The sequence below is a fragment of the Typopeltis vanoorti genome, chromosome 5 (assembly GCF_054136105.1).
Source record: "Typopeltis vanoorti isolate ZY-2024b chromosome 5, IOZ_Tvanoo_1.0, whole genome shotgun sequence".
Lineage (NCBI taxonomy): Eukaryota > Metazoa > Arthropoda > Arachnida > Uropygi > Thelyphonidae > Typopeltis > Typopeltis vanoorti.
Window position 1 is genome coordinate 133915970 of NC_143553.1, and position 27332 is coordinate 133943301.

General features: G+C 35.8%; 1 protein-coding gene across 1 annotated transcript in view; it reads left to right on the forward strand.

Annotated features, from left to right (window-relative positions):
• Positions 1-27332, forward strand: part of Mms19 (MMS19 nucleotide excision repair protein) — a 364717-nt gene that overhangs the window by 33884 nt on the left and 303501 nt on the right. The window contains exons 5-6 of the mRNA XM_090393489.1: positions 12096-12243; positions 23267-23392. Coding sequence (XP_090249615.1) covers positions 12096-12243; positions 23267-23392 — 274 coding nt within the window. The remainder of the gene's footprint in view (positions 1-12095; positions 12244-23266; positions 23393-27332) is intronic.

Genomic DNA, 27332 nt, shown 5'->3' on the forward strand with positions numbered 1-27332 from the left:
TATCCCTTGATTCATCCCATATAAACAACAGCCTTAGCTACAATCTGTCTGATGCACACATTGCCACTGTCTAGTACTGGCGCTCTCGTGATAACTCGTGCACGTAGTCAACTTCAATTGGAACTTCAGCATGCATTCTTGTTTAAACTGTACTATGGTCTTTTATATTAGATCTGTTGATGTAATTTTATGTCTCTGTTATTTTTTGTATAATTCTTTGTCTTTGATACCTGAAGAAGTCGTTTTTTTCAACGAAACTAGTAGTATCTCAGCATTAAACTCTATTCTTTTTTATTCTCGTTATTATAGTCATTCAAACTAATTAATTTTTCATGACATTATCTACCGAGTAAATATGAATGCTGATATATATATATATATCAATGCATTATGTTTTTATTTCTGAATAACAAAATCACCCCTCTCCATTAAAAACAAAAAATAAAAATTGTCATTCACCTGACTTAAAGAAATTTTAATTGGAATTTGTAAATTTTTAACAGATAGACTATTAAAAGTAACCATTTATGTAGTTTAAAGTAATATTTAAAAGTTTGCAGCCTTAAAACCAACAATTTGACTTTATTATTATTCAAAAGATATATTTCGGTGATTATACCACATTTTTTATTATTCGGTTATACAAAATACTGAAATAATAGTTCTCGACAAGTTTCGTAAATCGTAGGATTTACATCTTCAGGGGATATAACTTAAAGTTTAAACAAGAGAATTAATAAATACAAATCATAACCGTCTGGCTATTCATAAACTCAAATAACAGAATGCAGATATAAAATGTTATTGACGTTGAACAATACTGGACGATGTCACGTGTTCTTGTTCTCCTTCATAAAGTCCGAGCTCAGATTGAGGTAGATTTTTTTATTAGAGCTGACCACACTTGATGGAGAATAAAACCTTGATTTTATTCATATTGGGTTGGATTTTTTAGCATATTAGCAGCTGCTTTAAATTTTCTTATATAACTGTTGTTTTCTATGTATGACGTTTTTTGCCAGCGTACATCGTGTCCAGTGGAAGTGGTATGTAAAGCAAGACCTGTTTTTTGTTCTCTTGTATTGTACGTCTTTTTGGTGTTCAGCCATGCATATTTCTCCAGATCTTCCTCTCTGTCATAAGTAGCAATTCCCGCAAGAGCAATGGATTTTGTAGGCTCCTAGTTTTTTAAGAGGATGATGAGGTGGTTTTGGTGGATGTAGGAATCTTGCAAGATTTGCTATGTAGGATAGACAGGAAGATCTGGAGAAATATGCATGGCTGAACACCAAAAAGACGTACAATACAAAAGAGAACAAAAAACTGGTCTTGCTTTCCATACCACTTCCACTGGACACAATGTTCTCTGGCAAAAAAACGACGATGTCATACATAGAAAACAACAGTTATATAAGAAAATTTAAAGAAGCTGCTAATATGCTAAAAAACCCAACCCAATGCAATAAAAATCAAGGTTTAATTCTCCATCAAGTGTGGTCAGCTCTAATAAAAAAATCTACCTCAATCTGAGCTCGGACTGTATGAACGAGAACAAGAACACGTGACATCATCCAGTATTTTTCAACGTCAATAACGTTTTATATCTGCATTCTGTTATTTGAGTTTATGAATAGCCAGATGGTTATGATTTGTATTTATTAATTCTCTTGTTTTAACTTTAAGTTATGCTATTTACCCCCTGAAGATGTAAATCCTACGATTTACGAAACTTGTCGGGAACTATTATTTCAGTATTTTGTATAACTGAATAATAAAAAATGTGGTGTAATCACCAAAATATATCTTTTGAACCAATTAGCCACAGAAGTCTATGCCTGCAATTTATTATTATTGTTTTTATTTATTTATTTTTAATTCCACAAAAGGTTGGTAACTTATAGTGCATTCAGTTTTGTGGGTGAGATAAGGATTAGATAATCCTGGAACTCTGCTCTGGATAATAAAAATACTTTTAAGGCTATTTCAGACCTCTTATAAACAGGTCTTACATTGAGTGATGAAAAACCATTTGACACCTAGCAACATTTATATGCGTCCTTACCACATTAGCATTCAAAACCGTGACTTATAGATTGGAGAGAGGAGGTACTATTCACTTGGCCAACTAAGCCAACCTGCTCTAGTTTAGAAATTCTTATCTCCATATACATTCACATCAGTAGTTTGCACCTCCTATTAAATTCACTTGTAGAAAGAAAATAACTATTTATTTTTCTTGATACTTCAGCCATACAAATATGACCTCATTATTACTGTTCTTCCCAAAAGATAGGAATAATTCACAACTCTTTCATATAGGTGAAATCCATTATCACCAAAAATTCTCATATGTATATCTTCAAGAGAGTACAGGATACAATGATGGACTGCATGAAAAGTTTAGATTATTACTAACTTCCTATCAACAATTTTCCTTCAAATCCGTAAGGAACTCCAGTTCTGTCAGATCGTATTTTGGTATTCTCGAGCACTTCTTACTATATTAATCCACCTAGATCTTGTTCTTTCTCTGAGTCTGTTTCCTGCTATTCTGGCAAAAAAAGACTTTTTTCTAGCATTTCATCTTCCATTCTGCTTAAATGTGACCTGCTACTACTCCTTGGCATTACAGTCCATTTAGGACCTGGGCCTGTCTCAGGATAGCCAATTCTTTACTCTCATTTTCTTTAAATCATCCTCCACATCTTCAAGCCATCTCTTTTTTGGTCATCCTCTGGGTCTAGATCTACCCGGTCCAAACATGAAGACCTTTTTTATCTCTGTCATCATCCCTTCTTCGCTAAACATGTCCTAGCCATCTCAGTCTTCTCACCTTTATTTCAGTAATAATATCCACTTCATTGAATTTCTACATTATTTCTTTGTTGTTCCTCACTCTCCGAAGTCAATCCTTGTTAATTGGGACCAAAGATCTTTCTTAATACCTTTCGTTCCCATATTTGTAATCAGTTTTGATCTCTCTCGATCATTGTCCATGTGTCACAACTGTACAAAAGTACGGGTTTGAGGATTACTTTTTATCAAAATCAAATTAGATTTTAATAGTGGTTGAATACTATAATAAGCTCTATTTGCTGCTGCTATTCTATAAGTAATTTCAACTGACACATCATTACTTTCTGTTATTACTGAACCCAAATATGTAAACTGCTGTACTCATTCAAAGGTTTCTTCATCTACAGTGAAACTTTGGATACTTCCAAATTTTTGTTTATCTCTGGCAACAATGCCAGAGTATTTTGTTTTAGTTTCGTTTGTTTGTAGTCCCACTTTTTTTGTCTCCTCCCTCATTTGTCTATAATCCTCTCTGAGACTTCTTTCGGTCCTTCCAATACAGTCCACATCATCTTCAAAAGCCAAAAGCTGTATTATTATTATTATGGGTGACTCCAGGGAGTCCTTAGACCAGGGGTCGCCAAAGTCATTTGCCCGTCGACCCCTTCAAGTATTTCTTGACATTTTATCGACCCCCTATATTTTACTATTACGTAATTATAATAGGACAAGCAAAAAAAAAAAAAGACGCTTATGTGAGTTTTTAGATTGTTTATTTTATAGTTACAGTGTTTATTGTATGTATAATATAGTATATATTATTATATTACTATTACTACTACTATTACTATCACTAGTAATATCACTGGTATTACTAGTGATATTAATAAACTACTGGTATTAATATCACTGGTATTACTACCAGCACTGCTCAACTCTTCAACATAGAGAAGTTTAGTTCGTGAATGAATAACGATTGAATTATAATACGTATGTTGGTGAATTTTAGAACATTAACCTCACTTGTATGTCGATGCGCAAAAATGAGCCTGGGATTGAATACTTGTATCAGTAAATAAGAACCACGCACGTGTTGCAATCTCGCTCCCACTGTGCCGGCCGGGGGGAATAACCAACATCCGTTTATTGGTAAATACGTCATTTTGGCCTACTTGATTGGCCTCAGTAACTATTTTTCATGACCTTACTTCATCTTACAGGTCCTATTCATGGACCTGTAAGATGGAGGTACTGATCCCACGATTCACTCTTAATTGCTTTGTCATTACCTCCATGTCTTTTGTCATGGAGATAATCCAAGATAACCGAATTAAATATTACCCATACAATGATGTCTTATATTTTTCTGTTGACCCCCAATCGACCCCTTTGGCGACCACTGCCTTAGACTCATCGAGGGAGGCCTTAAACATCATGTCCACACAACTATATGACATTCTCACAGTATCTATCATACCTTGCCTTGAACTCACTCACCGTCATAGCACCCACAACGGACTCTGGCAGCTTATTCCACTCATTTACCACTCTAAACGTAAAGAACCCAGCTCTAACATCCTTGCTAACCACACTCTTTCCCAGCTTCCATAGGTGTCCCCTAGTTCTCCCACCATTAGTCCTGATCTCAAAAATATCTCTGAATTAATCCTATACAAACTCTTTAGCAATTTGTATGTCTCAATCACATCTCCCCTTTTCTGCCTATCAACTAATTTCTGCAACCCACAAATCTTCAACCTGTTCTCATAAGGTTCATTCCATAGACCTGCTATCATCTTGGTCACTCGCCTCTGGATCCTCTCCACCTCCTCCCCATCAAGGAGAAACCTAGGCGACCAAATCTGGGCACAGTAGTCGAGATTAGGTCTTATCAAGGCTCGGTACACAGGTACAATAACTTGCTTGTCTCTGCTCGTCAAAGTATTTTTCAACAACCAAGTCAGTCGATGAGCTGATTTAGCCACTTTTGCAATGTGCCCCCTAAACTTCATCTCCCTATCCACCAACACTCCCAAGTCCCTGGCCTCATCAATCTCCTGGAGTACAGTTCCACCAATGTGGTATACTGTTACTAATCTTTTCACCCCAAAATGCATAACCTTACATTTTGTCACATTAAATTGACATCCATTCTCCTTAGCCCAGAACTCCAATCTATCCAAGTCGTCCTTCAAGATTTTGACATTTTTTGCATTCACTATTGTCCTACCCAACTTTGCATCATCAGCGAACAAATATCGTTAATGAACAAATTAAACAGCAGTGGTCTAAGAACAGAACCCTGCGGCACACCACTAGTCACAGGCTGTCTTTTGAACTCTACTCTTAAATAAACTACTCTCTGATATCTCTCCATCAACCACCCACCTATCCATCTCACCAACCCTATATCCATTCCCATATGTTGTAGATTACGGATTAGAATTCCATGTTGTATCCTGTCAAATGCCTTAGCCAGGTACAGCAGTATCACTGTAAACCCATTACTCTTATCCAGTTCAGCCGTCACTGTGTTATAAAACTTGAGCAAGTTACTGAGGCATGATCTACCCTTCACTAAGCCATGCTGTCCCCCATACAGTATTGCATTTTCATCAATCCATTCCTGTATTTTTCCCTTGATAATGACTCCTCATTTGCTGATCGGTCGGTAATTTGCAACAGTTGTCTTGGATCCTCCTTTATGCAGTGGAACTATTTTCCTCTCTTTCCACACCTTCGGGACTAAACCAGACCCGAGACTCAGATTAAACAACATTGTCAAGGGCACTGATAATTCTTTAGCAGCTTCACGTACGAACCATCCCGGTATACCATCCACTCTCACAGATGTATTCACATTAAGGTTCTGTAATAGACTATTCACCTCCACTTCATTCATCACAATTCCCATATTAACTAATGGTTCCTTCATTTTTTCAATGTCACCACCTGAATGATATACTCTTGAAAAGTGCTCGCTCAGTAATTTCACTATATCGACTGATTCAGTGACCTCCTTACCATCGTCATTCCTTAAAATCATTTTGCCGTGTACAGTTATTTTTTTTTTGCTTGCAGCATATTTGAAAGAACTGTTTGGGATTCTCTTTAGCTTGCATAGCTAGTTTCCTTTCATAATCCGCTTTTGCTTTTTTTACCATACTCGTTGCCCTTCTGGCCTGCACTTTATACCGTTTGTGTGCCTGCTGGTCACCTCTTTCTTTAAATTCCCTCCACAGTTGTTTCTTTTTTTGCATCTCAAGCTTAATGGTGTTATTCATCCATTTAATCCCTACTTGTTTTACTATTCAGACAATAGGTATACAATCAGCCATAATTGCTTCCTGTAATTGCTCCTTGACCACTTCCCATGCTCTATCGACATCCAGCCCTTGCAGTTGTACATGCCATGGCACTGATCCAAGCAATCTCCTTAGCTTGTCATACTTGCCAGCACGGTAATTCCACATATACCCTGTCTTAATCAAAAATTCCACACCTTTAGTCACCTCCCAGGTCAAGACCTTATGATCACTCTCACTAATAGGTGGCAACATGGTCATATTCATTACAGTCAAATTCTCAGATGCTATTACCGGGTCAAGCATTCTCACACCCCTAGTATTTTCAATTTCATGCTGTCTCAGATATTTATCCCTTAATAATTGAATAAAATCCATTTCCTTCCTCACATGTGTCCTCTCCTCCTTCCAATCAATGTTACCATAGTTGAAATCCCCCATAATAATTATCCTCCTTCCATTCATTTCATCAATTTGTTTGTGCATACTATCTCCACCATCTACTCCATCTCCTGATCTCTAGCAACACCCAACTGTATATTTTGTTCTGCCAGTCTCAATCTCATACCAAATACTCTCAAATGAGCTCTTTTCGCTATCCTGCGATACAACTTCAATTCTCCTTGGCTGCAGTTCATCAGCTATCATCAATAACACTCCTCCCCCCATTTTTATTCTCTCTGTCCCTCCTAAACACACTATAACCTACACATTCTATCCCACTAACTATATCATCTTCTGTCAGCCATACCTGTGGCCAGGAAGAGCCAATCGAGGCCAAAAATTCTTCCTTCTTGTTCCTATTCTTGGCATTAGTATACATGAAATGCAGAGGTCCCTTTGTCCCACCCTTATCTTGATGCGTTATTCTAACCATCCCATTCCGATTTCTTGTTCTTAGTACTGTCTCGGGTACATTATATACATTCTTACACTCAACTGTCTCACTGATGTCTGCATATCCACTTCCCCCCCCCCTCTCCTTGGTAGTTCTAGTTTCCCTGGTTCTGCACATCCATTTTCACTTCATTCAGCAACACTTTTTCCAGTCTCTGCATACCAAATCCATTCAAATGTAAGCCATCCATCTTGTATAAATCCTTTCGCCCATCAAACTCATTCCACACGTCCATGAATTCCACACCACACTATCTGCATAACCTGCGCATGTCATTTGCGATTTTGGCCCTCCTTTTAAACGCCTCTCTGTCATACCGCAGCAACAGACTCACCGTCCTAACTCTGTAACCCTTTTCTTTCACTACCTTTAACAATACTTTCAAGTCCTCTCTCATAAAAAATTTATCTCCTTTCAATTCATTCGTACCCACCACAACTATCAATTCTTTCACCCTCTGTTTTTGTGCTCTAATACTCTCACTTACATCCTTAAACTTCGCACCTGGTAAGTACGATTTTGTTAAACTCCCATCTATCACTCCTCTTAATAACGAGTCACCATACAACACTCTTTCCTTCATTTCTGAAACTCTCCCACTTTTACGCTTATTTTTCCTTTCAAACACTTGTTTATTTCCGTTAGCCGAGGCACTCTGGAAAGAGTTTTGCAGGTGCTCTAATTGGCGCTGCGCATTTTGTATCACTGCACGCAACCTAGCGATCTCACTCCCTACAAATAATTCCTCAATTTTTTCATCATTTAGACCATTTTCTCTCTGTATAGTTGCTTTCACTCTCTCTTTGATCACCGCTCTCATTGCCATCTTGTACAACATCGCAATTCCCTATCAAGCCACTATTTTCACTCAAATTCTGTCTTTCTTCAACCATAACTATCTCACGACCTGACACACTTCAATTCCTCACTTTGCTTACACATTCTGCACATTCTCCCAGCACTATCACTTTCCATCCAAACTCCAGCCTCATTCGGGAATGCATACATCCCACACACACATCACATTGGACAAACTCCCTCGCATTACAGTTTTTGAACAAAGGCATCGTATTTTTGGATGCCATTATCTTACATCGCATTGCGACCATGTACTATTCTATGAAACGTATCATTAAAATACTAAATTAAATAAAACGGGATTCACACCAAAATCACACAGACACAACAAGCTACCAAAATTAGACAATATTACGTTATGATTTAAACCAATATTCCAATTTTCACTCAAATTATACTTAGCTTTCGGGAGCTCTCTGAAAACACTCATGTATGCAGACTTCTATTCATAATAAGTTCCATCTCTGTTTTTGATTACATTTTGTATTACCCTCTCAATGCATATGTTAAAAAGCATTGTTGATAGTCGGTCTCCTTCTTGTAATCCTTTAGTTATCCTGAACTCTGTGAGTTAACCCTGTATTTATACTCTACACGTGGTATTTCTGAGTGTTATTTAACTAATCTAATCAATTTGGGTGGAATTTGGAATTCCCTTATGACTGTAAATAGCTTATCTCTATTAATGTTATCATAGGCTTATTTAAAGTCTACAAACAAATGGTGCGAATTAATATTAAACTCGTAGCATTTCTCCATTATAGTTCGTCCTGTGAAAATCTGATCTTTTGTTGATCTACCATTTCTAAAGCCACATTGATAGTCACCTGGCATTTCTTCTATAAAAGGCTGTGATCTAGCTGCGAGTATCCTTGTAAATATTTTGTAAGTCACTGCTAACAGTGATATTCCTTTATAAGTTTGGCACAGAGCCTTGTCATTTTTCTTATGGATAAGGAAGATAATAGCAGTATTCCATTCAGTAGGCATAGACTCAGTTTCCCCATACCTCTGACAAGTACTCATGGATTTTGATTAATAGTGATTGCCCACCATATTTTAACAGCTCGACTGCTATTCTGTCCTCACCAGGTGCTTTATTATTTCCATTCTCTTTAGAGCTAATTAGACCTCGTGTAGCTCTGGTGCTTCCTCTCTCTCAGTTTTTCTTATGCTTGTCATGGGTTCGTTAAACTCATCTTCTTCTGGAACGTTATTTTCTAAGCTTGCTTTGTCCTGAAGGAGATCTTCAAAATATTCTGCCCACCTTCTCAGAATCCTCCTTTCCACCAAGCAAGTTGCTCTCATGGTCTCTGCAGAAAGTTGTTCTGGGCTGGAATCCACCTTTAATTTTCTTTATTTTATTACAGGAAAATCTCACTTAATGCAATTAATTAATCCATCAATTAATGTGCACTAAGCAAAATCGCATTAAGCGAATACAATAAACCAGCATTTCCCAAATGGTAGATCATGACCTGGCACCAGGTCATGAAAGCTAAATGCTGGGTCGTCTAAAAAAAAACTCAAAAACTAGGTGTTTCATTTTTGGGTTTCTTTTTTTCACGAAACTCTAAAATACAAGTAAATAGTGTTTAATCGGGACTAATGAATAAATAATTTAATTAATAGACAAAAAATGCGCTCCGTCTGCATCGGCATTTCACAGTCTCTGTTCGCGGTAAAGTAGTTCAACCAATGGCGAGGCTGCACGGCAGCAATCGCTCCACCAACCGAATCGTTTGGTGGTCTGGTGTTTGTTTTACTCGCCTGCCATGTACTCACTCTGCTTGTTCAGTTTTGAGTTAAGCATCAAGAGAGAGCGTATTTTTTTGTATTTACTGATTATGTGTACCTTGTCCAATGGGTTGTTCGGCTGAACAATGGTAATTATTATAATTGTTTCTAAATAATTTATTTCATTCTTTCTTCATCTCGCTTGCCATTACCCATTTCTTCTTCTTCTTCTTCTTCTTTCACTATACCTTATCCCATGTTAAACGGGGTTGGCGCATTGATCTTTAACCTTCCTCTTCCAAGTTCTTCAGTCCAGGGCGTCCTTCGGACTCCATCCTTTCTCCTTAAGATCCTCTATCACCTTATCCCTCCACCTGAGCTTGGGCCTGCCTCTTTTCCTCCTTCCCTCCAACTCCTGATTATTCTAGAAGAAACTAATCAGGCTAAGGATTTTGGAGATTTAGCATAGAAAGTTGAAGTTAAGGGCCATATAGCAAAGATTGCAAATAAAACTGAGAAGATAATTGCGATGCTGAAATTACACGTAAAGATAAGGAATTCGTTTTATCTCTTTACAAGGCCTTGATAAGACCTCACTTGGACTATTTTGTGCAGGTCTGTTCCCATGGTTTCTGTGATGATTCTGATACAGCAGAGAGACTGCAAAGGAGAGTGTAAAAAATGATATCAGGATTGTGGAATACAGATTGAGAATTTGTGGACTGTGGACACTAGCAAACAGGAGAAAAGAGGTGATATGATTGAGACTTACAACTTCTGAAAAGGTCATGCATGATATCAGTAAGTGGAATTTTTCATTTTTGTGGATGATGGGGAATGATGAGAGGATATCCTTGAAAGTTGAGAATGAATGCTGTCAAGGTGATGAGAACTCGATTTTTCTTTCATAGAGTTGTGTGATTGAAATGGATTGCCATTTGATTTGCAGAGTGCAGGTAGCTTGAATGAGTTCAAGAATAGGTGTGACAGCTGGTGTGGGTAATATGTGGCATTCCTTGATGAATCCCTGACTCCCACATGATCTTGTCTTTATAATAGTATTAAATATTAATTAATGACTAGTTCCTTGTTGTGAACAGAAATCCATCATTTGTTTGCTGTTATTATTTTGCTGCTTTGTTCATTTGCTTTATAATATTTCTTACCTGTTCTTAGATCAACAAACAGGCAGGTTTATTTAATTATTTATTTAAATCATTAGAGCAAGAGCTGACAAAAACAAAAACCTCCACTTCTCCCTTGGTAAAAATTAATTTCATTGTCCAATTTCCCATTCACATTTTCCATCACTCTGGTTGAGATGGTCTGTCGTTCAAGAAGTTTAACTTTGTTTTCTGTTGAATACTATGCTGGGAATTGTTAAAAATCGTGTTACCTTATACTATAAACTATCAGCTTTATAATTTATTTATTATTTATACAGAGAAAATCATTGTGTTTTCAGGACTAATAAGGACTTAGATAGCTAAACCTATGACTTTTTATAGCCAAGATCATTCATGATCATTTTATTAGGTCTTTTTATATGTCACCTAGTCTTAATCCTTGGTTCTGTTTCCTCATATTGCATGATATGGTCACCTCGTCAGACTCTTTGTAAACACTTTCATAATGGGGGGGGGGTCTGCCCTGAAGAATATGAAAGTATTGTTCTAGTCCGTTTCCTGACCTGAAAGTGAGGAGTATATGCAATGAAGCCTGATTTATTAATTTGTTGTGTGGTACATCACTAAAGTATTCTCTCTCTAGTTTGGATCTCTATTAACTGACCAGCTGTCTTTCCCCATATAACAGAGTCAAACATGTTTGACTTTGTCAATGCCTGGATATTTTTCTTATAAGTTGGATTCTTTAGGAGACTGTAACAGTACCTATGATTTTAAGAGTGGTTTCAAGGTGACTTATCTTCACATAGAACCTTTGCAATGTAGATAGAAAAAACTCCAGCAGAAATGGTTTAACTGTTGAGTTGCAATCATCTCATGGGTGATTTTGTTTCTCTTCATCTTCCAGTACTGTAAACATGGTGCATTATCCTAATGACTCAAACTTTTCTATATGTAGCAGTGGTGTGAGAAGGCATATAAGCAGTGTCTGTTGTGAGCAGGCTTTCAATTTATGTTCAAAATAGTGTCCACAGATGTTGCATTCATGATATCTAAAAATACCAATTTATTATCCTTTTTATTTTTGTTAAGAAGTAAATTTTTGTGTACTTGTAGGTAAGATAATAGACAAAACTGTTTAATTCTTCTGATTCATGGAACCATATAAAGAGAACATCAGCTAGGTTTTAGGATAGCATCCTGAAGCTGACTCATGAAACTTTTTCATGTAAAGATTGTATGTTTTTAGATGGATGGTACGATTGAAAAATTTGTGGGCGATATTCTCTCCTGTATATTTCACATTATTTACTATGTCACTGGTGAATGTTAATTTTTGTCTGAAAAGCAGTATAATAAAAATGTTACTTCCAGGTTCGCTGCAGTCATTTCCCCAAGAACTCGTCTGAAAAGATCTTACGATCAATATTTAAAGAGGTGCATGTTCCTTCACAACTTCAAGAAGATCGTTACTGTGTATATTCCATACTCTCAGAACTTTTTCAGCAAGAGAGAATTCAGGGTAAGTTAGTGAATTTCAGAGTTTGCTCTTTTAACCATTTGATTGTGTCTTATGCTTCAATCAAAGAGATTGAAGAGATAAATGTAAACATTTTTTTCTCTTGGTTACAAATTAAATTAAACTTACCAAGAAATTATATTGTAATTAGATAAGATAATTATTTGTCTGTTGTGTATTGATCTTCCTGGCACTGAATAGATTTTCTAGTGGCCACTAACTTCAGGTAGTGTGGGCTTCAGATGGTTTTTGATTACTTTAGAGATGATTTTGCAGTCTGTGTAATCTCCCTTCTTTGCAATGAGATATGCAACTGAGGTTGTAACAGATTGTGGAAGCCCATATAGATAATCTTCTTGCAGCAATTTAAGCAGGAGTGGTCCCAGGTGATCCCAGAATGCTTAGAAGAACTCAGAAGTTAGTTCATCCAGGCCAGGGAATTGGTTCTGTGGGAGAAATTTACATTCTGTTTTCAGTTCCTGCAGGTTCTTTTGTCATGTGGAAGAGACTTTTGTTGTTCTCGGTATTTCATGGATAGCATCAGTAGAGGTTCCTGTTGAAATATGTTATTTTGTAGTATTTCACTATTTCAGATGTAATTTTATTTGGATCTTCTTTAATGTTACTGTCCTGTAGTCTAATGGCTGAGATGAAAGCTGCTGCCTAACATTTTATTTTCAAGAGTGGAGTACTTTGTACCGTCATCTGACAGGTTTATATTAGTGTACCGTGATCTAAGGATGACACCTTTGGCAGACTCTTGTAGGTGTGCTTGTATGTTTTGGAGAACTGATTGGTATTCTGGACTTTTTTCAGTGAGGAACTAAAGCTATTATTTAAATTGTCTAATGGTGATGTTTGCTCCTTTAATATTTGTCATGACTGTAGATTTGTGTGTACACTTTCAGTTGAGATTTCAGGTTAGGCCACTAAGTTTTTATGGGGTCTCGTATCTTTTGATTCAGTAAGGTTTGATATTAGGGCCTGGAGATTCTGTACATATTCTGAGTTTTGCGAGAGGATTTTGTTAAAGATCCAATAAGCGCTTCCTGTTTTGGATGTCTTGTAGGATAATGAGAGTTCCAGTTTAATGATTCAGTAGTCTGATATGTAGGATATGTTTCTTATTAGAGGAATAGTGTTTAGAGAGGTAGAGTCTGTCCAATCGAGCCTAGTAGAGATGCCTGTTAGATGCTGTGGTAGATGATCTTCAGGCATACATCTTTTCTGGTTATTGGTGCCAGAAGGCATTGACAAGTTCACTGTTTATCACCTCTTGCAATGTGTTGATTAAAGAGGTGCAATGCTGAGTGCAGTTTAACCTGTCCATTTCAGGGTCAAGGTTACAGTTGAAGTCTCCAGCAATAATGACATGTTCTTGATCAATTTTTGAAAGATGGGCATTTATAAAGTCAAAGACTTCTGCTGCCAGTGCATCCTGATGTGGTAAGTAGATATTGAAAATATGGAGGATGTTTATAGTTTGATGTTTCAAATTGGGCATACCACACATGGCCAGATACTTTAGCGATCAGCTTGATCTTGCAGGGTTGACTGATGATGATGGAGTCCATATCTAATAATACACAATAACATACATTTAATCAGGGATCTCATCCATATTGCAAATAGGCAGAACAAAAATTTAGCACTAATCAGTCTTGACCAGGAAAAAGCCTTTGACAGAATAGAAGTACTGAGAACATTTGGATATGGGCCACTCATTATCAAATAATCCAACTACTATACAGAGAAGCACATTTTTGCCTAAAGGTAAACAACTGGCAACCCACACATGCTGTATTCTTGAGGGATGATACAAGAATGCCCGCTTTCTGGACAACTGTACACACTAGCCATCAACACCATGATTTCTAAATGAACCAATGTACTAAAACTGCATATGAAGATCAGCCTATTAGCATATGCAAATGATATCACCATCATGATATGCAATGATAAGGAAATGAAAGCAATCCACACAGTTCATACACTATATGCACAAGCCTCTGGGACAAAGTTAAATTCTGAAAAGTCATCTGGCTTGTGGGCAAGCAGTTGGAAACCTAGAATGAACTCTAATTAAATGCAACTGGTCAAGTGAAGGACAAAAATACCTAAGCACCTACCTTGGTAACACCCAAGCTTGCATTTCACTTGACTGGACACAACTACACAACCTCTTCAGACAGATACTAGGTAAATGGAACAACATACGAGCAATTTCTTCACTTAGGGGAAGAGCGCTAATCGTCAACCAGATGGCTGCTAGTATGCTATTGCACACCTTCAAAGTATTAACACCACCTGAAGACATCCTCCATCAGAACCAGAAGTCATCTCAAACAAAACCAACTGGACAACCTACTCGGCAGTCAGTAAGCCATTCAACCAGGGAGGCCAGGGTCTAGTCTCCCTTGAAACTAAAATTACCTCCTTTAGGATTATCTTTCTCCTTAGGACACTCCACACCAACCAGACCTATTCAACAACTCTTGAACATATTCTGAAAGAAGCCACCAGAGGACTTGAGATATCCACAAGCCTTCAAATGGTCAATGCACTGGCACCTCCTAAACTGTCTCCATTCTACTGTGATTCCTTATAATGCTGGAAAAGCACAGAACTTCATCACACACTTTCCAGGTCGTCCCAGGAAGCAGTGCTCACAGAGTATCTGTTCGCAAACAAAAACATTAATTCACATGACTGGCTAAACTTTCCTCTTTGTTACCTGGAGCCTGGGCAGGTATAAGAACTATAAGAGTTCTATCCCAGAAACAGCAGTGGAAAACCCCTCAAAATTTACCACTGAAAACCACCCAAGCAACAGAGCAATATCAACAAGTTCAAACGAGCATTATGAATGCCTTTCCAGACATTAGTACACCATAAGTAATTAGAATTTCAACCAGAAATTCACAAGAACCTGCCTTTCGAATCTTGTCATCTGAAACCTCTTTTTTGCTACTGTGTACTAATTTCAAGAACATATACCACCAGCTCACTTCAGTATATCTCCTGATTCACCTTCTTACACCTTCATCAATATCTTAATCTTCAAATTCACCTGCATATCTACAGACATCACTCACATTTTGATGGGTACCTAAGGTAACACCTTAGGGCACACTTACTTAACCTGTCCTGTCAATAAAGGGATCATCACATATGCACAGAACACTGCCTCTAGTACCTGTAACCACCTGCATGACCATGAAGACTACTGGAAGAGAAAAACAAAGAAGACACAGAATATGCAACTTCCTTTTGTGGCAAAAGCTATCATATACAGTTTTTATCTAAAGAACACAACAGAAAACCACTCTCTCAGCTACTAAATCCAACTGCTATGGGAATATCATCACCACTGAGAACAGGGAACGCTAAATAAATTCATTGCAGACTGGAACCCAAATAGTACCCTTTGGTTGACTGAAGAAGATAACACGTTCTCCTTATGTAGAAGAAAAACTGCAGCATGTATGGACCAAAAAATAAAAAAAGCCATGTAGTTGTGGATGACATGAGAACTGCAGTGTCTTCTTTGCTATTAAAGTGTACTTCCTTTTTTTGATAATGTCTTATAATTCTGTCTTTTGCCTTTTACTTAGTATGCTTTATGTTTTGTTATTTTATGGTTTTATGTATACGTAACATGTATTTAATATGCTTGTTAAAGTATAAATATTTTGTTTTGAGCTAATCAAATATATACAGGTATCCCTTGCTTAACGCGGGATTTGATTAACGCAGCGAAATTAATTGCGACAATCCCTTTATATACGCGGCAAGAGTTTTAATTAGCGTGCCTTTATATTTACCATGCAAAAACATGCAAGCCTCGAGGAGTGTTTCCTGGCCGAAAGAAAAAAAGTCGTGAGCATGATAATGTCATTTCTCCCATTAAGCATTAAGATTGGGTGTATTACAAGTTCCAATTGTTCTGCTGTATTTACAAATTACGTTCTTCGTAAATTTTTTCATTCAAAAAAGAATTTCATCCAAAATCTCTTAATGATCTGTTTGAGAATGTGAAAGTTTTATTTTATTTTAGAATTTTGAAAAAATATTAACATTAAACATGCAATTGAAAACATTCATGACTCGTGTCAGCAAGTGTCTTCTAGCTGCATGAGAGCTGTTTGGAAAAACCTTTTGCCAGAATGTGCTAATGACTTAGGTGGTTTTCAAAATCCTGTGAACAATGTGGTTTGAAGAAACATTGCAATTGGTGAAGACCTTGGTTTTGATGGTGTTGATGCAGAAGATGTTAAAGAATTATTGGATTCAAATTGAAAAGATTTCAGCGACAACTATCTTCTTGAAATTGAACAACAATGTGCATATGAAGATAACGAACAAATGGAATGTGAAGATGAGGTTCCAAAGGAGATAATAATCAAAGAACTGGATGGAATATTTCGCAGTTTAGAATCGCTTAAGCAGCAAGTAATGGATATGGATCCAGATGTTAATCAAAGAATGCTTGTTTTTGCCGAGGTCTAGAGAGTCATTTTGCTTGTTATCGTAGAATTTATGCTGATAAGAAAAAACTGAAACCGTTCAAACGACTTTGATAAAAAAAAATTGCAGTAACTAATGTAGTTACAAGCATTTATTAAACATTTACTTTGCATTCATTTTTTATCTTTCCTAAAAGAGTACCATATAAAACGAATTATTAATACAGTAATCGATCATGGACGAATTGTAATTTTTAGCATTGATTATTATATTTCATTAATGCGATTTTCATATACGCAGTAACATCGAGGGATTAATTAATTGTGTTAATCAAATCCTATCCTATCCCCATGGCTTTAACAGGCCTTTAAGGCCCACAACCTTCCAAGCATGCTTGGATTTCCTAACCGAAATACGAGGGTAGAATGGTCACTCCTATGCCTCAAGGTATTCTTGGCTGTATCCCTGTGTGTTCAAGGGGCCGGTTTGCTTGCTTGCGGGATGAAAAACGCCAGATAAACTGGCGGAAAAAACCCTACTGCACGCTCCCAAGACCGGCTAACTTGGCTATGGCTGAGGAAGATCCTTCAGCTCCTCACGTCTCCGACGGGAATCGAACCTAGGACACTCCTTCCCCAGGCATATGGTTGCGAGGCACAAAGCCACTAGGCTAACCGCACGGACGTGTTAATCAAATGATACCTGTATTTTAACCAAAGTTTAATTTTTTTTTTTAAATTAATCTATCCAACTATCTATATAATAAATATATTTATTTTATATAAGAATTATAATTGTGATTATATAAGGCAACTGACATGGAGTCATCAGCCTCTATATATAAGTAGTCTTAGTTGTTTATTCTTACATTTAATTTTATTCTTACATTTGGATAAAGGATTAAACAAGAGTATTATTTCTTGGCAAGTTTAATTTAAGATCTTGTCTTATTCAGACAAACTGTATGAAGTCTTTATACAGTTTTTTTTTTTTTTTACATGGAACTTTTTACTTGGAATTAATTTACACAGACCAATTTGATCATAAATGCAATTTACATGAAGATGCAGCATTGCTCAATATTTTAAAATTTATTTTCTTGTACATATTACTTATTTAACTATTTATTTTATATTACCTTGAGTACTGCTGTTACCTTTGTATTGGTGTATAACCTTTGCTCTTCTTGCACCAATAAACCACAAACCAGGTAATCAATCAACCAACATCAACACTATCTCAAAGCTAGAAAAAGTTCCTTGTTGGTGACTAGAATCAAGCCTATAATGCTATTTTTTTTTCTGAGAACCTTGCTTTAGGTAAGTATCACATGGGACTAGATATGTCTTAGAAAGTTCTTTTTTATGTGCTAATTAAAAAGAGTGATTATGGAACTTTGGTAATGCATATTGTAGAAAGTAAACATAGTGGTAGTTGAATTATGTAATGATTTCATCATTGTCATCTGGTAAGACGATTATGAGAACTGTTGTTGGGAAGGGAATAGAGAAAAGAATAAAGATGACTTGAGTCTAGGAGTGTTTCGATTCTAGAAGAATTTACATTAGGTAAAATCTTAAGGAAGTGCGTGAAGAAAGTAGCAGTACATTTGACTTCATTGTCATCATCATCATCATCAAATTCCTGCCATGTACCCTCAAGGGGTGTACAGGATATGACAGTACTACATGAAAAAATTACATCATTACTAACTTCCTATCTACAATTTTCCTCCAAATCAGTCTGTTACTTGTCAAGACTCCAACATTATCAGATCTTATATTTCTATCGTCTAAGGCACTTTGTACCGTATCAATCCACCTATATCTTGGTCTTCCTCTGGGTCGTTTTCCTGCCAACCTGGCAGAGAACACTTGTTTTGCTAATCTTTCCTCTCCCATTCTATTTAGGTGACCATACCATCTGAGATTAGCTCTGCTAACGCATTCCTGGATGCTGACAATGTCAAGTTCTTTCCTAATATCCTCATTTTTAATATGATATTGCCATTGATGCCATCTGTTCATGCCTCTAATCTTTCTCAGGACTCTCATATCTGCGGTCTCTAGTCTTTGGTCAAGTGTTTTACTTCTGACCCAGCTCTCAGATCCATAAGTTAAAATTGGTTTGAACACAGTCTTGTATACAGCTAATTTAGTGTTCCGACTAATTTCTTTCTTATTCCATATGAATTTATTCAATTGACTTCCCACGATACCAGTTTTGCTGATTCTGTTGTCTATTTCTATATTTAGTTTACCATCTTCAGTAAAAATTGTGCCTAAGTAGCTGAAATGTTTTACTTGTTCCACAGGTTCTCCATTCACAACACAGTTGACATTTTCAATGATTCTGCCTATTTTCATTGTCTTTGTCTTTTTATTGCTGACCTTCATACCATATCTATTACAACAGCTATTCAATTTAGTCAGAGAATCTTGCAGACTTGTAGCGGATTTTTTTAGAAGTATAACATCGTTCGCATAAAGCAAAGAGCTGACATTAACATCTCAATTTTGATATCATGTTTAATACCACTTTCCTTCATAATGTGATTCATATAGAAAATGAATAACAGAGGAGATAATGTACATCCTTGTCTCACACCAGATTTAACATTAAACCATCTTCCTGTACTTCCTTCAATTCTAACTGCTGACTTACAACTCAAATAAAGACTAAGTATTGCTTGATATAATGCTCCATTGACACCATATAACTGCAGCGTATTGAATAGCTTCTCTCTTGGCACCTTGTCATATGCCTTTTCCAAATCGACAAAACTTAAATACAGATCTTTGTTATATTCCCATGCTTTCTCGACTATTTGTCGTAAAGTGAAGATCTGATCCTGACAGCCTCTATTTGGCCTGAATCCAGCTTGTTCTTCACCAAGCTTTTCTTCCACAATTCTTCTCAACCGTTTCTCAAGTATACTTGCATAGATCTTGCCAGGAACACTCAGTAGGGAAATACCTCTGTAATTCTCACATTCAGTTTTATTTCCCTTTTTATATATGGGTACTATGAGAGCTCTACTCCAATCATCGGGAATTCGTCCCTCTGTCCAGGCTTTCTGAACTATGCAGTGCAGCCACTGTAAGACTCTTATACCACCATACTTCAGCATTTCTGGTCGAATATCATCTACTCCTGCTGCCTTTCCACATTTCAAGCCTTTGATGGCTTTTTCTACTTCAAGTATGGATATATATTCCTGACTGCATGCCTGGTCAGTGTTTTTTATCACTGTGCAGTCATCACTGCTTGTTTCATTTAGCAGTTTTTCAAAGTAATTACTCCATACTTCAAGGATATCTTTTTCTCCCGTTTTCATGTCACCTTTATCATCTCTAATTCCTTTTACAGCACTCTTTCCTCCATTCCTAAGCTTCTTCAACAACCTCCAGAATATTTTGCCACCTTCTTGATATTTATTTTCTATATTCTTGCCAAAGTCCTCCCATGACTTTTGTTTAGCTAGTTTTACACACTGTTTAGCTTTCTTACATTTGTCTCTGTATTCTGTAAGAGTAAAAGCTGACTTAATTGCCAGGAACTTTTGATATGCTTTCTTCTTTTCCTTCACTGCCTCTATAACTTCCTGTGTCCACCAGGGAGTTCTAATTTTTTTATCTTTGCACACAACCTCACCACATGCCTCTCTGGCAGAATCAATCAATGTTTCCTTCAGAGTTTGCCACTGAATCTCCAAGGTTTGATTCCTGTTCTCAAACTCTTTCATTTTCTTTTCAATAATATTTCTGTATTTTAGTCTACAGTTTACATCTGAGAGCTGCTCAACTTTTATTCGCTTTAAAACTTTCTTACATGTTATTCTTTTCAATATGAAATTCAATTTTATCCTGCTCAAGACTAAATAGTGATCACTTCCAATTTCAAATCCTCTGTACACTCTGGTGTCCTGCACCAGGGAGAAAACATCACTATCAACAATAACATAGTCAATGAGACTTTTCTTATTCCTAGCCTCTTCTCTCCATGTAAATTTGTGCACATTTTTATGTTGATACATGGTGTTAGTAATAACCAGTCCATGTCCTGAGCCGAAATCCAACAGATATTTGCCGTTATTATTAGCTTTGCTCTTTTCTCCAAATTTTCCCAAAATATTTTTGTATGTCTCACAATCATTTCCTACTCTACTATTTAGATCCCCAACAAGGACCAACTTTTCCTTTTTCATTGTGTCAGTTGCTTTTTCTAAAGCCTCAAAAAATTCCTCCACTTCTACCTTAGTAGAACCTTCTGTGGGACCATAGGCACAAATAAGTCTCATTGTCCAGTTCCCCATTCTCATATTTGCCCACATTACTCTACTTGAGACTGACTGCCATTCAAGAAGATTAGCCTCGTATTTTGTGTTGAATACTATGGCTACTATGACTTCATTGTTTGAGTCTTAATTCCAGCATAGTCCCATTACATGAGGATTGTGCCAAAACATTGTCAACAAATTATGGTCTAGTTATTGTTTCTGAAATGGTGGCTAAAATGTTAAAATCTTTTGAAGTTAATTTGTGCTGAAATTCAGAATTAGGTAGATAGTAGTATCAGACTTTATAGGGAATAACATGACTGTGTTAATGGAAGGTTTTTCTCTTGTTGAACAGCTCATTTTTTAATGTGATTGGCTTGCTTAATGAAGACTTGCACTATATCATATAATGCTACATCCACGTTATTTTTAGATGTTCCATTAATACAGCTATAGCATATATGCTTAATTTTGTGTTATGTTATCTGGAACACATGAAATGAAATTTGACCAAAAATTCTCAAATATGGAGATATAAAAGTCTTATAGTGGCTGCATTGCATAATTCAGGACTGGGCATAGGGTCGAATTCCAGCTGATTGGAGCAGAGCTCTCATAATACCCATCTATAAAAAGAGAATTAAAACTGAATGTGAGAATTAACAGAGGTATTTCCTTGCTTAGTGTTCCTAGAAAGATTTGTGGAAGAGAAGCTTGGGTGAAGAACAAGCTGGATTCAGGCCAAATAGAGGTTATCGGGATCAGATTTTCACTTTAAGACAAATAGTTGAGAAATTTTTGGAATATACAAGAATTTGTATTTTAAGTTTTGTAGATCTGTAAAAGGCATATAAGGTAGAAGAGGTAAGCTCTTCAAAATGCTACAGCTATATGGTGTAAATTGAAAATTATATCGAATGAGATACATAGTCTCTGTTTAAGCTGCAAGCCTGCAGTTAGAATTAAAGGAAGTACAAGAAGATGATGTGATATTAAATCAGGTGTGCAACAAAGGTGCATATTCTGTGGGAAGTTTTCAGTATTCGGACCACATTATACTATAAATAAAGAGTTTAATAAAAATAAGCAAAAACATCTAATATGTGTAATTAATTATTAATAGACTTTTGTTGTGTAAAACTTTTATGTACCAATCCGAAATTTGTCGGGTGTTAATTGCTTATTTTTATTAAACTCTTTATTTATATTATAATGTGGTCTCAATACTGAAAAACTTCCCAGAGAACTGCTAAACCACAGAAACTTCATTTGCATCTATGGTGCATGTTATTTCCACTGTTATTCTTATTTATATGAATCATTTGAAGAAAAGCAGTATGAAATCTGTATCAAAATTGGCAATGTTATTCTTTGCTCCTTACTTTATACAGATGATGTTATACTTCTGAATAAATCCAATACAAGTTTGCAAGATTCCCTGACTAAATTGAATAACTTATGATAAATTTGATATGAAAATCAGTAATACAAAGACAATGAAAATAGGCAGAAATGTTGAAAACATCAACTGTATCCCGAATGGTGACCTCTAGAACAAGTAAAACATTTCATTTATTTAGGCACAATTTTTAGTGAAGATGATAAATTAAATATGGAAATAAAGCTGGTATGGTAGAAAGTCAGCTGAATAAATTTATATGGAATAAGAAAGAAATTAGTCAAAAAATACTAAATTAGCTGTGTACAAAACAGTGTTCAAACCAATTTTAACTTATTGATCTGAGAGCTGGTTTAGAAATAAAACACTTGATCAAAGACTGGCAACATCTGATATCAGAGGTCTGAGAAAGATTAGCGGAGTGAACAAATGAATCAATGGTGGTATCGCATTAAAAATGAGGATATTTGGAAAGAACTTGGCATTGTTAGCATTCAGGAATGCGTTAGCCGAGCTAATCTTTCTGAAGAATGGGAGAGGAAAGATTAACAAAACAAGTGCCAGGTTGGCAGGAAAAAGATCCAGAGGAAGAAAAAGATTTAGGTGGATTGATACAGTAAAAAGTGTCTTAAAAGACGAAAATATAACATCTGATAATGTTGGAGTCTTGACAGATAAATTAATTTGGAGGAAAATTAATAAGAAGTTAGTAATGGTGTAACTTTTTCATGCAGTACTATCATAATTACTCTAGGCTACATTTCAGCAGTTCGATGATAATGATCATGGAACACATTGCAAATATTGTGATATTTTTCATTTGTTTCTGTTTCATACTTAAAAAATCAATTGCAATTTTTATTTTATTTTGTTTCTTTCAGAACTACGTTGCATGGGTACAGATGTTGCATATGGCTTTATCCAAATTATGGATGGAGAAAGAGATCCACGTTGCTTATTGTTGGCATTTAATATCATCCCCATTCTTGTGAAACACCTTGATTTTAGTAAGCTACTTTTTAATTTACTGGAAAGAAAATTATACTAGCCTATCATTCCTTAATGGTGGCATTTAATATCGTTCCTATTCTTGTAAAACATCTTGATTTTAGTCAATATTTTTACTATTTTAGTGTAAAAAATTTTATATTGTCCCAGTCTTAACTACATCAAACTAATTAGAACTGGTAGTTGGCTAGCTGATATCATTTATCGGTAAAAGTAGCATGTGTTTTGTTCATCTTTCCAAATATATATAGTGTCTCTCAGATGTACTCATGAGGACCATTTTCTTTTCATTTGGAAAAACCTGAGTTTGAACCCATCTAGGATATAAGGAATCTTTTATAAGGGCTTTTCAGATGGAGATGAGTGAGTGACAGAGGTAAAAGGTTTTTTTTTTTTTTTTTTTTTAAGCTAGCATTTTAATTCTTCAAAGCAGATAAACATAGTGGAGAAAATGCAAGTAACTGACATTTTATATTGTACTGTCCTGGTAACTCAAGTTTCTTTAGCCATAATTCAACCAAAACTATCAAAACCACACATATTTAATCACTCTGAAGAAAACTTTTCTTTTCTTTCTAACATTTGTTAATTATTATTATTACATATGTAAGCAGTCAAAAGACTCTTTGAGGGAGGGGTATGCTCTACAGCTTTCAGTCTCCACCATTCAATTCATCAACTACAGTGAACTACATCAACGGCATCTACTGCCAACCATCACCACCTCTAGTGTTTTCACAAACAATCACAAACATCCATGCCCATTGCAAGATTTGAACCCGCAGCCTTTTGGCTGGAGAACGGATATGCTAACCACTTGGCCAGTAGAGCTGGCAAAGGAGCATAGCAAAAAATATGATACATGTGGGCATTTTTCAAATTTCATTTTGTGTTTCTGTTGTTAAAGTTGTATAATTCAGTTCTTCTATAGAATAATTACATATTCTATAGAATAAAAGGTCATTTTAGTTAGAGTACAAAATAATAATTTTATTTATTTAGGTAATTTATGAAATACCTTGATATTTCTTCTATAGAATAAATAAGTAGTTCTAGTCAAAATGTATAAAAAATAAATAGTGGTTGGCAAAATGTCACAATGATAATTTCTAAAATAAAAAATATGATTTTCTCTTTCATAAATTGATTTATAAGTCTGGTGGATACAAATGTAATAATAAAAATAATATGTTAAAATGGAATTCAAACTGCAAACATTTGAATTCCATTTGAATTCCTATTTGAATTCTTTTCGCAGATAAACATTTTGTAGTCTGACATCTTTGCTCACATATACATTTCACAAAACTCTGACCTATATCAGTTACTTCCACTGCAGATACTTTTTCTGGTGGCGCTTCTTCAGGGGAAATAAGTTTTTCACCACACACCAGATTTTGACCTTGGGTTTTATAATTCCATTCCTTGTCCAGTTTATAAAAACCATCCTTAGTTTTTTAAATATAATAGCTATACAGAGTGAGCATCACCTTTTCCTTGGTCTACTTTGGGAACTTGAATAGGCACGGTAGAATGATACAAGCTTCAGGACATCTAGCATTGGAAGTTATTGTAACCTTTTTTTTTTTTTGTGTGTTTATAAATTTAAACCCTTCTTTTACTGTTGTTGTTATTTTAAAATAGTTTTCTTTTTATTGCACAAAATATACAATCTGTTTGAGCCACATAGATGATAAGCCTGATGACTCATCATGCCCATCATCAACATCTAATCCACATGCACCAGCAATTTTCACTCTGTGCAAATGTCTGCTGGCATGTATTCTTTAAAACATACTACAAATTTTGTTTGTTAGAACTTTCAGCAGTTTCTTATCTCTGCATTTTAATTTATATTTGTATATGCAGTAAAATTTTTATTAAAGTTTTCTTCTTGGCGATTTTCTTTATTGTAAAAATTATGTTGAATTATTAAAAAATGTTGAATGCTTTCCATAGCTTTTAAATCCTCATCTTTTATACTTCCAACCAAATATATATTTAGGTAATATTGATGTAGACAAACCTACCTTTGGTGCACCATTGAACACTTTTATGGGGGGGGGGGAGTCTTTTAATGTGCATGAATGGAATGATCTATTTTTCATAAACTCTATTCACTTGTATTATTATCCTGGCTCAATGTTGTCAACGTATTTTCAATAGCCTGAATTGATTTCCACTAAAATGACTGCCTGTGCCTTGATTTGTCATATATAGCATCGGTTCCCAGCCGGTGGTATGCGTACCCCTGGGGGTACGTGCTGGGCCAGGTACACGAAAAATAATCAGTAATGGCAGAAAAACGAGTAAAGTAAACAAAATGCAAAACGTTAGTTATGGAACAATAAATGTCAGTATTTAAAAACAGCTGTTTTAAAAACAAGGGGTAAAATTTATAGAAATGGGTTTAAAAGGGGTACACAAGTGGGAAAAGATTGGGAACCACTGATATATAGTATGATATAGTATAGGAGGGCAAATATGGCCACATATTGTGCAAAAGTTCTGTTATTTAATTAAAAAATTACTGTTCTACTGTTATCTTAAGATCAACTCCTACATAGCTGTAATACTTCTTCTTGTGTACAACATTAGAGAGTGCCAAAATAGGACTTTAGATATTTTCTCTGTTACAGTTTGAATTGTTTTACATACTCATTATTGCGTGTAAACTATAACATGCAGCTTTATGCTCTGAAGACACTAGCTTGAAACCCAGTGAAATATAAGCCAGTTAATAAACATCTTTTTTATAAAATAGTTCATTTGGTGGTGTTAATACCATTAAAATAAGTTATGAATAATGTTCAACAATTAAGCTTGTCTATTAGAAAGAGTGCTTGAAAATAGCATTATTATTATTCTTATGTGACACCTCTAGGGAGTCCAAAGACTCTTGAAGGGAGGGCACCTACTCTACAACTGTCTTCACCACTCAATCAACCTACTACAACAAACTGGAACTACACCAACGCCATCAACCGCCAACCATATCACTAGTATTTTCAAAGACAGTCACAAACATGCCCATGGAGGAATTTGAACCTGCAGCCCTTTGGCTGGAGAGCAGATATGCTAACCACTCGGCCAACCAGTCTGACAAATTTATAGATTAGAAGTGACTATTTTTTGTTTGTATTGCACTTACTAATAAGTTTAACTACATCCTATCATCATACTGCATTCTCTTGTACCATGTGACTATTTCAATATTCCCAACAGAAATTTCTGTTGGGAATATTGAAATAGTCACAACTTTATATTGTTGAATATTGTAACAATAATTCTGTATTCTTATCAACTCCATGTGAACCATTTCATCTTCTTCATCAAATTCCTGCCATGTACCCTTAAGGGGGTATATGGCAGGAATATAATAGTACTACATGAAAAATTTACATCATTACTAACTTCCTATCTACAATTTTCCTCAAAATCAATCTGTTACCTGTCAAGACTCCAACATTATCAGATCTTATATTTCTATCTTCTGCAGAAATTTTATAAGCCACTAGAGGGATAGATGGTGTGTAGTGTTTGTAGAGAGCTCCTGAACAGATAAGTATTATTTTGAGTAATAATTGGTAAATTTTAAAGGATTTGATTCAGTGTACCGTTTGCGAAATGTATGCATTGAGGAGAGTGGTTGGAGTCTAGTTAAACAACGATAGTGGAATGAATGTGTGCAGAAAGTGTGAAGATTTAAAGAGTGTTTCAGGTCATGAGAGTGATTTCGTTGTTGAAAGTGAGAATGTAGAAAATAGTGATATGCGAGGTAGTACCAGATAGCTGTGAGAGTGGCGTTGAAAGTGAGAATGAAGGTAAACATACAGAACGAAAGAATGAATTAATGGAAAAGAAAAATGATGAGACTGATGCAATGAGTGATATCGCACGGTTATGCGGAGCGATACACAGGACAAATCGGCAGCTGGA